This window comes from Triticum urartu, chromosome 3 (genome assembly GCF_003073215.2).
Source record: "Triticum urartu cultivar G1812 chromosome 3, Tu2.1, whole genome shotgun sequence".
NCBI lineage: Eukaryota > Viridiplantae > Streptophyta > Magnoliopsida > Poales > Poaceae > Triticum > Triticum urartu.
Window position 1 is genome coordinate 484,225,040 of NC_053024.1, and position 10,233 is coordinate 484,235,272.

Sequence of the window (10,233 nt, forward strand, 5' to 3'; positions counted from 1 at the left end):
GAATTCTTCATATGAAGAGGGTTCAGTGTATTGTGTTGTTGTTGAGCTAAAACGAAGAAGAAGAACTGATTGAAGTTGATAAAAACAGAGAATGGGTACAAATAGGTTTATGTCCAAAATCTGAGAGATAATATATTATCCTAGAATGTACCTCTAGGAAGTTTATTATAATTTAGAAGCTCGAAGATGTACCTTTAAAAAATATATAAAATGTGCAATGCAAGGGGTTTTAATCAAAATAAAAAGTGTTACCAAGAGCCTATCAATTTGGTGATTCGATGGCCCATGTAGAGTTTGACATAACTAGCTAATCAAAACTTCTAGCTCTCCACACCGTTGCCATTTTCCTTTGTTTGTTGGGGTTGGCGCATTTCTTGCTGTACACTCCCTTCATTCTTAAATATAAATCTTTTTAGAGATTTCAATATAGACTACATACGAATGTATAGACATAGTTTAAAGTATAGATTCACTATGCTCCGTATGTAGTTTATATTAGGAAATCTTCAAAAAGACTTATATTTAGAAACGGATGAAGTATAATTTTTTAATCTTTTCTTTCTTTCAAGAAACAACACAGAAAGAATTCCGTGATGAAAAAGAAACATGCAATAACTAAATGCCCTCTTTGAAAAGAGGATAGAGAAATACATAATTTGTTCTTTCAAAAGAACATGAAAGAAATATGCATAGAACTATATAAGCATTTGCCATGGAAATCACCAACGAAATCATCAAGTTCTATTAACATTCCAATGAAAGTTGTTGGCTGGGCTGCCCAGGTTCACCGGGAGGCAGCTCCGCCGTTGTATATACGTATGAATCCTTTCGACAAAGAAAGAAAGAAAAAGATCATTTGTCGTTGTTGAGTTATAACAAAAGGAAATTTGAAGTTGATATTAAGAAAGCAAAAGCAGAAATAGAATTATAAAAGGAGTACTAGTGTTGCCCATGGGTAAGTGAGAATTGCTCGATCTCCATGACTCATTGACAAAAAAATGATGAATCTCCTTGATTCATTAATCACTTGTCCACCATATTTTTGGGTTCAATTGCCCTTTCATCGCTCAAAAATACATGAAAAAAGAGGCAGCAAATTTACACATGGTCAAAAAAAGGGGAAAAAAGAATACGAGAGAAGGCCTTTGCCATCTCTCGGTCTGTTAGATGGCCACTTGACTTGTAGCATTAGCATGCTAGCGCGGCGTAGCTCTCCTCGTGTATGGTCTCCAACGTCGGCCGCCGCCTCGACAAGCGGCCGCCGCTAATCCGTTGCTTGAGCTCCCCGATCTCCGCCGCAGCCGCCTCGTCGTCCACGGCCATCTCATCCAACCGCGGCGCCCTGACCGGCGCGAGGTCCGCCTCGGCGGCAACGGAAGCCGCCTCGGGCGGCGCCACGACGATGGCCGCCACCTTGGCCGAGGCAGGCCTCCGGCCATGAGCCTCCCTGGCGAAAACGGCGGCCAGGCGCGCCACGTCGGCGGGCGCGGCCTTGGAGCCGAGCCGCTTCATGGGGAAGGCGGCGTAGACGCCGCCGAGCTCGAGGTCTTCGTCAGCCGCGAGCGCCTCGATCCGGCGGCCCGCCTGCAGCGCGCGCGCGTCGGCCAGGAAATGGCCCGGCGCCTCGAGCATGAGCTCCGCCGCCGTGGCCGGGGGCCTGACGAGCCTGAGCCCGCCGTCGGGGAGCACGACTCTGGCGCCCTTGGCCGCCCCGGGGATCCTGGCCAGCGTGCAGGACGCGAAGTTCCCCATGCCGAAGAGAGAGAGGCCGGAGATAGGATGGATAAAGGCGATGAGGTTGAAGACAGAGTGCGAGGAATGAGAGTTGGTGTGGGTATGTGTGGCTGCGCTGCCTGGGACGGGTTGCGCGGGGAGATATATAGCAGTGGCGCGAGCAAACGCGTGCGATGGACGATGGATGTGGGTGACGACGGTGGCGTGGTGGGTGGGTGGGTGCGAGGAGCCGGAGGAAGAGACGAAAGGTGAGCTGAGTGAGGAGTGGGGTGGTGGTGGCCAGGTGGGTTGGCGTCGTCGTCCAAGAGGATTTGCGCGTGGGGCCGACCGACCACGGGCCACGGGAGTTCGTTGGCTCGGCTTCGGTTGGGCTCCCACCCTCCCTCGCCTCGCCGGCGAGGGACGAGAAAGAAACCTACTCCTGTAAAATCCACCTGTTGATCAGTGATAATCCTGGATAATCGCCCACGTTATCCCGCGTGAAATCCACTTGTTGATCAGTTACATATTACGATCACGACCAGCTAGCAAAAATCCACTTGCTGACGAGTGACATGTTACGAAAATCCACTCGCTGATCAGTTAGAAAGAAACCTAGTACATCCCGCGTGGCTGCGCCTGCTGTACAAGATGATCAGGCGCCTGGCGGTGTGATCGACTGATCGGTGATCGGACTTCTTCTATTCGTGTCCACTTTGAGATCGACAGGGTGGTCACGACTTTTGGTTGGAAAGACAAGCCACAAGGCACGGTCTGGTCCATCGACCGGCAGCGTCTCCACAGTTTGATTGTAAGTGTCTCGACTTTTGGCTGGATTTCTGGAACACTGGCTTGAATCTTGCAAGCTGCCTACCTACGTGCCTATTGGAGAAGGCATGTATATTGCAGTTGGCATAAAAAAAGGTATCAAATGCCTTTTCGACAGATGAAAAAAAAGGAAGACAAATCATCGACATGATAATTGCCCCGCGCAAATATACAAGAAACCCTAAATGTGGCGATCTCGGTGATTTGCGAGAGCACATACGGTCCAACAGAGAGATATGCAAGCGGATAGTCCATGAACGAGTATTATACTTAAAGTCAACGGACGTTGCAATATTCGATTTAACTTCATATAGTGTTGACTTTTGATGTATCATTGGACTTCTCAGAAAACATTCTTTCATAATATTTTTTATATTTTATATCAAACTACAGTTAAAAAAGTGTACTCGATCAAGTTTCAACAGACTATTAGTTGTTGGCAGATACGATCAAGTTTCATCTGGAACTTACGTTCTGGCCTGATGTATTGAGTTTCAGAATTTACACCTGGTGGTATGATTGTGCCTACACTATGTTTGATTGGCGCGTCTCTCGATGGATTTGACATGCTAGCTACTCCCTCTCTGACTTTTTACAAGACGTTCTTAGGGGTTTTAGGATCCATGACAGTGTCAAGAAAGCCTTATATTAAGTTAGGGAGGGAGTACAAGTTAATCACTCAGGATGAGTGGCTCTCTTTCTACAAGAGGATGTTGGGTCGATCTTGCATCTATCTATAGTGCATGCCGGCAACGACACTGACCGCCCAAATGGTTCTCCGACCATAATGACAGGCGATGCAAGCGGTGCGTGAAGTCGGGGAGGTCCTTGGGGTCCAAGAATGGCCGCCGAGAGGTACGGCATCTCCTGGCACCCCTGTCCCCCTATGTTACCACCGACGAAGTGGCATGCTTCTTCATGTTTGGCGGTGTTGATGTGAAACCTGAACCTCACCACCGACGAGTACTATCTCACTCCTTTGAAAGAATTCCGTTTCGCACACAAAATACTCTCTTGAAATTCTTTTGTTTCTCAAGGACCAAGCTGTAATGAACTTTCTGGCGATCTCCAGAAGCACTCTCCAGACCCCTCCTCCCTGGATGAAGGCCCGAGGCCAAGAGTGGCTTCTACGGCCAAGTCAGTCAGTCAGCTTTAAGTGAGCAGTACGCAGTACGCGGCAGGTCAGTATCCTCATTGCTCTATTGCACATTTGCACTGGCAGACGAACCCGGGCCGGGCCTGCAGATCGTCAGTACAGGGAACACGCAAACGGAAAGAAGAGAGAAACAAAAGGTTTGAGCTGACAGAAGGCACGGACAGTGACAGTGGGTGTGAAACCAGCTAGCTAGGCTACTACGAGGTCGTTCAAGGGCTACAGAAACCGACCGGGGGGGACCTCGACCGCGCAGCAGCTTGACTGCGACTCCGTGGCCAGGTGTGGCTCGCTTGACCGACTCCCCCCGAATCAAAAATCACATGACCCAAATCATATGCTGGCAGCAGTAACATGTGTGCTCCTACGTACCTACAGAATACCAGTGTCTTCTGCAACTTGCAGAGGCGAATCGATGCGCGAGAATTGATGTCACGGACGAAGCTGCCGGGAAGGGATCGCGATCCCGGCGGCTGCTGCTGCAACTTGCGGAGAGCTAGCGCATGACCCCGTGGCCGGGCACATGCAGATGCAGCGCCTGTGCCTGTGCCTGTGTGCGTGCGTTGTTGCGCGGGTGGCGCGCCGTGTGGACTTGACGTCCGGGACGGGCGCCCTCGGCGTGGGCGGGAGCGTGCACGGCGCCGGTGCGTGTGTCCGGAATGGCCAAGCCCCGCGGGACGCTGGCTCCCGGTGGTTGGTTGCGGGGGCTAATTATGGGCCGGAGGCGTGTCCGCGTCACGCGACGCTGGCCGCTCCGTACTCGGCGTCCCTGCTGTACTCCTTCCGTTTCAAAATAAATGACTTAATTTTATACTAATTTTAATATAAAATAGAGTCATTTATTTTGAAACGGAGGAAGTACTCGCCATCCGCCGGTGCCGCGCTGCTGTTGCTACGTACGCCTTGAGTTGGAGGGCCGCTGTCTATCAGTGGGCATCGCCGTCGCCATCGCGTAGCCACCGTGCTGCGCGATGGTTGGCCAGAGAGTTGGGAGTGCGAATGGTTGGCCAGAGAGTCTGGAGTGCGAATGCTTGGCCTCGGTCGCAGGCCTGGTCCGTGGCCTGCGCACTCAGTTTTAAGTAAGTGGGTACGACTTTGGTGCGTGGCTGCCGTCGAGGAAAAACAGCTACTACTAATATGTGGTTGTTAACTGTGCTAGCAGCACCAGGTTTGTGGAGCATTTTCTACGCAGCCATCTGCCGATGTTCTCGTGGTGGGAAATCTGTTCTGCGTCTATGATGCCATTGAACATCGACATATGAGCATCCTGACTGAACTATGCGCTGGGCCATTACATATGAGCACATCTCCACCACCATAACCTCCAAGATTCTGATCCTTGATACGAAGTTCGGTGCACCCATGACAACGAGGATTAAAAACAGTGCCGATCAGATTCAAGATGATTCAGTGGACAGTAAGAAACACATCATCGCATGAGGATTAAAACACAATACCGATCTATATTAATCAAACAGATTCAAGATGATTCAGTGCCGAGAAAGAAACCTATACACATTAATTATATCTAACCAATGGCAGTACTGAACGGAAGCTGCTGAAGCGCAAGCTTCCTTTGCTGAGTATGGAAACAATCAAATGTGGCAGAGGGGAACAATCAGAACAGCACTGGACGACTGTCGTCGACCAACATACTAGGCAGCAGCCAGTCTCTCACAAGTAACAGCCGTCAGGTTTCCAACTTTCGCCTACGCAAAGAGAGCTTAAACTTCTCTTGACAAATAGACGGCCAGCCGCCTTTCTTCGAAGGAATACTCGATCGCCTCCGGCAATGTTGGCTCTGGCTTCTCGTAGACAAGGGAGACAGGAGCAGCCGTGACCTTGCTAGCCACAGCGGGCGTCATTGCCAGCTGCATCGGAGCCGCCACGGTCATCGGGGTCTTGAGATTCAGTGCTGCTCCAAATGTCTTGGGGTTGGGGGTCCGGTTCTCATCCTCGGTGTCATTGGTGACAGAGCGCGCAGGAGTGGAGGGGACACTGCTTGGCGGCGGCATGATCTGCGCAAAAGGCTTGCGAGGTGTCTCGGTTTCACGCAAGGCAGTGGCATTGAAAGATAGCTTCTTGATGGGAAGATCGCCAATGTCCAGGCCTCTGCTGGCTGAAATTGTTCACATGCATCAGAGGTTTATGATGAGAAGAAACTGAGACCTCCTGATAGGGGATGGATGCTTACCAGGGGACAAATGGGCAATGTCTTCGGTTCTCTTGGCAGCACGAACATTCTTGGAATGCAGTATGTCTGTTTTGGGTGCTTGCATCGTGGCTCCACCCATGGACACCCTGCGGTTTACACCACCCATCGAGTGTCTAGGCGCCTTCTTTATGCTTTGAGGCTTGGATGGACTTGGCTTTGAGCCGTAGAGAGCTTCCTGCTCAGCTTTGAGTTGATCGTGGAGCTTCTTCTGATCCTGCAGTTATTCAAACTATTGACTAAAATGCAAAACAGATGCCGTAAGGAATTCAGATAGCAATGCAACTGCACAGTACCCTTTGTCTCTTCTTCTCTTGTTCTTTCTCCTGGCGAACAATCATGTATTCATCCAGCATTGAGAGAAGGCGTACCTGCAAAATAGTTCATGAATAAACCTCAAGGAAGAAGGAAAAACAAACACCGTTTAAAAATGAAGTATCAGTAAATAGACATACGCCATCATATGTGAACTCTTTTCCTCTTTCATTCTCCCAAGCAATGATTTTTGTGGTCAAAACATCTACCATTCCTGCCCAAGGTGAATAAAATGTAAATCAGATGAAGTGATAACAGAAACAATAAGGAGTACATCATCTGAATATATATAACTGGACAAGGAGTTATAACAGATCTCATTCGGCAAGAATACCCGGAATCTTGTTAACCAAAATGCGAGCTTTCTCAGCCCTCTTGAGCGTCAGATGTGCCCCCTTCCCAGCATTGTAACGATTGTCATCCTAAATATTCCAGGTAAAAATCATTAGTAGCAAATAAAAGGAAACAACAATTAGCCAAAAAACAAACAAGCGAAGTGCAACTGAATATTGAATTGGCCATCATCCATACTTTGTTGTAATCTTCCAGCCAGGCTTCCTCCTCACATGCATTCAGAAATCTTTCAACCTTCTCAAGAATATCCTTTCGACTGAAAGCTTCATCTTTCACTGTTGCAATGTGAGCCTCAATTTGTTCCAGCACCAATGCAGGATCAATAGCTCCTGTAGAGTAAAGGGCAAACGTGGATGAGGTGGTTTGCCTGATGATTTGCAGGCATGGAGCACACCTTACTAAACACAAGATATCAAGAAGGCGGCAGATGAATTTACCCGACTCAATAGCCTCAATGTTAAATTCATCTGAATATCCTTCCTCGCCAATTAGATGCGCACGTCTTCTGTGCTCCTCCAGCTCCGATTTCTTTTTCAAAACGAGGTCCTTCATTTTGCTTCCTTTCAGTTGCTCAAGCCTTAAAACCTCAGCTTCCACCTACATTATGAGCATAATCTATGAATATTTCCTGTCTCGATAGGAACAGATAGCAATAGCAGCTGTAACATGAGAGGAATCTCTGCAGGAATAGTGACTCACATAGCTGAGGAAGTCGATCGACAGGGTGTTGGGTTCTGTTATTTCATGCTCCGAGGCAGCAATATTGCACGTTACATTCTGGAACATCTGCTGCTCTTCAATTGGTGTATCCATAAGATTCCATAGTTCTAGCATTGTCGATGCAAAGTCTTGAAGCTGAGAGGTTCATGTCACCAGAGTTAAGGATTGAGTTCAGGTATGCAACACATATTTCAAATTGTAAAATAGTACAGAAAATGCTGACCTTTTGCATCCTCTGAATTTTTATTTCACGAAGTCTATCCACAGCCAATGCTAGTCTCTCGATTGTAGTGTTGCTCAGGTTCTTTGATCCTTCAGCTTCGTCCAGGCTAGGGTGCACCTCATGCACTGTTTGTTTAAAGTCAATGCCAAGCACCTCACATAAGGAATGTAATGTGTTCAAATGATCCATCACTTGCTTTAATCTTTCCCTCTGTCAGAAACACAAAGACATAGTGAGATTTATATGAGCACTGAACAAAAAGAGCACTGCTATACATGGATAGAGTATGACTGGTGAAAGAATTTGATTGGCAGGAGTGATGATGACCTTCTCTTTCTGAAGAGATTCTAGCTCCTTCGTTAACTCCTCAAACTTTCTTAACGACAGATCAGACTGATCCACAGGAGTTTTAAATGGCACAAAGTCTGAAGGCCTGATTTCGGATGAGATTTTCTTAATCTCCTCGAGGACATGAACGAACTGGCTCCATCTTTCAACCTTTTTAGTCCGCATCTCCTCTAAATATGGGATAATTGCATTCAACTCCTCCCTTAAACCATGCAATTTCTGGTTTGACTACAAAATAACAGAACAAAAATACATCAGTCACAGCCTGAATTCCAACAGAAAGTTGAAGCTATTCTGGACAGCAGTTCAAGAGTGTGTTGTATGTACATCGAATTGAACCTTTTTTTTTTGCGAAATACATCGAATTGAGCCGCCATCACATATTCATGTAGTAGATTATCAAGTCTCAAATACAACAGATTTTGAGTGCCATGCATATACAGTGAATTCAGTAGTGATCACATAACCCAAACAGCAGTATTCTAGTTACAACGGCTGTAGAATAGTTAAAGTGTAGGAAACTGTATGCTTATTGACTCAACTCAAAGTGAAGGGGAAAATGAAGTTGTATTTACATATTTCCTGGTATACTAACACATTCGTAAAAAAAAGTAATGAAGAGATTAGTTGGTGATGGCCTGTTACTGTCAATTGCTTCCTCTATCAAACGGAGTGTTGGACACATTGTCCCTTCCAGCAGTAATCATATTTGATTTATTTCATCTTAGCTATTAGAGGGTACAAAACTAAGTGCAGTTTTCAGATTGTTGCTAAAATTCCCTTCCATAATTTGTCCATAATTTTTATCCATAATTAGCACTATTATCCTTCTTTTCTTTTCGTTTGCTAGGAATAATTAGCACTATTCGATATGACAGCATACCACACTAGTGGAGGTGGAGCCAGGAACAAACCTGCCTGACGTGAACCGGCGGCTCGCCTATGGCCGAGCAGATGCCGGCGAGCTCAGCCTCGGCCTCGGCGATGGATTGCCGCAGCTGAGCCCTGCAGCGGTTGGCCTGGTCGACCTTCCTCCTGTAGACATCGAGGCATTCCTGCTCGAGCTCCAGCAGCGTCTTGTCCCGCACCGTGTCGGGCTCACCGACCTCATCCCAGATCACCTGAAACCGGAAACATCTCTCAGTCCCTGGAGACAGCAGCGGGGCGAACAAGAAACAAACAGCGCAGCAAACACCGCGGATCGGGAAGCCGCGACGTACGTTGAGCTCGAGGAGAAGCGAATCGCACGGGTGGAGCTGCTGCTGCTGGTCTCTCACCGCGCCACCCATCGTCAGGAGCAATCTGCAACGCGGGTCAAAGATCAAATCCGACGCCGTGGCAGGGAACCTACGGCCGCGCGTAGCAGAACGGGGAGACGGAATCACCGGTGGAGCTAGGGTTTCCGCCTCGCTCACGGGGAGCGAGCGAGCGGGCAGATCCAGCCCGAGGAAACCGCGGGCGAGGCTCCAACGGCCCGGGGGGTTCGGGGCTTACCTCTCGGCGCGGTATCGGCGGGCCGGCGGTGGGAGCGCGCGGTGGTGGCCGCCGAGGGGGTCGGGGTCGGGGTCGCGCGGCTGGGTCCTGGGACGCGAGCGAGAGGGCGGAGGAGGAGGAGGAGGAGAGGAGAGCAGGGGAGGGAGAGTGATTTGAAATGGTTTGAAACAGGGGAGAGGGAGGGGGGCAAGAAGAGTGGAGAGGAGTGCGGGGGTTGGAATGGAAAAAAGAATCGGAAGGAATCAACGGAGGGAGGGGGACAGCCGCAGAGAGACGTTAGCGGAGGTCTTTACTACGCAGGCTCCGGAGAGAGGGATCGCATCCAGGGCCCTCCGTTTTGAATTCGACGGCCGGGATGGGAGGCTCATCCGGCCGTTTGGGCTTGCCAGGTCGGCTGCCGATTGGGTACGTGCGCCGGGAGCGGTGACGGATGGAGTCCACTCCTGGGTTGCCACGTGTGGACCGCGGAGCTGACTATTTTGCTTCTTTGTGACAGCAGTTTGCGAGGAGCAAGAGTTCATGCTTTGTCACAGTACACTTTCTTTTTTTGCGTAGAGTTAATGCTTTGTTACTACAAAAAGATGCACCAAATCAGCAACGGGCTTGTTTCATTTGCTGCCGAAAATGACGAGCCAGCATTTGGTAAGAACGCACAAATGTGGAACGCAGCCAAAAAGTTGGAGGGAAATGGTGAATCGAATTTGGTAAAGGAAAAAATATATACTTTTTCCATTGTAAATTAATTGAAGTACTAGGTTTCCACCAAATTAAACTTCTTTAAATTTGATATATACGGAATTAGTTTGCAATGGAGAAGGTAGCCTATGATGCCGAGTTTTTTTTTATAAAGGGTGGATTTTATTGATTCATGAT

At 48.5% G+C, this 10,233-nt stretch overlaps 2 protein-coding genes across 2 annotated transcripts; both read right to left on the reverse strand.

Moving 5' to 3' along the window:
* Positions 1-987: 987 nt before the first annotated feature.
* Positions 988-1,870, reverse strand: LOC125548531. The gene has a single exon (XM_048712111.1). The coding sequence runs from the start codon at positions 1,750-1,752 to the stop codon at positions 1,189-1,191; it is 564 nt and encodes a 187-aa protein (XP_048568068.1). The 5' UTR covers positions 1,753-1,870; the 3' UTR covers positions 988-1,188.
* Positions 1,871-5,131: 3,261 nt separating this feature from the next.
* LOC125544489 (65-kDa microtubule-associated protein 3) lies at positions 5,132-9,577 on the reverse strand. Its single transcript, XM_048708201.1, has 13 exons — positions 9,361-9,577; positions 9,087-9,168; positions 8,781-8,987; positions 7,846-8,094; positions 7,519-7,728; positions 7,275-7,430; positions 7,013-7,172; positions 6,753-6,904; positions 6,556-6,643; positions 6,362-6,435; positions 6,203-6,277; positions 5,889-6,123; positions 5,132-5,813 (listed from the first exon to the last, which is right to left on the reverse strand). Exons 2-13 carry the CDS (start codon positions 9,153-9,155, stop codon positions 5,419-5,421), a joined length of 2,070 nt encoding a protein of 689 aa, XP_048564158.1. The 5' UTR covers positions 9,156-9,168; positions 9,361-9,577; the 3' UTR covers positions 5,132-5,418.
* Positions 9,578-10,233: the final 656 nt, after the last annotated feature.

Bases quoted from the DNA above. Each gene is read 5' to 3' on its own strand.
- LOC125544489 (XM_048708201.1), bottom strand. From the start codon at position 9,155: ATGGGTGGCGCGGTGAGAGACCAGCAGCAGCAGCTCCACCCGTGCGAT. The intron at 6,905-7,012 runs GTAAATTCATCT...TTTACTCTACAG, and splicing joins CATTGAGGCTATTGAGTCGG to GAGCTATTGATCCTGCATTG. The intron at 5,814-5,888 runs GTAAGCATCCAT...GAACAATTTCAG, and splicing joins CATTGCCCATTTGTCCCCTG to CCAGCAGAGGCCTGGACATT.
- LOC125548531 (XM_048712111.1), bottom strand. From the start codon at position 1,752: ATGGGGAACTTCGCGTCCTGCACGCTGGCCAGGATCCCCGGGGCGGCC.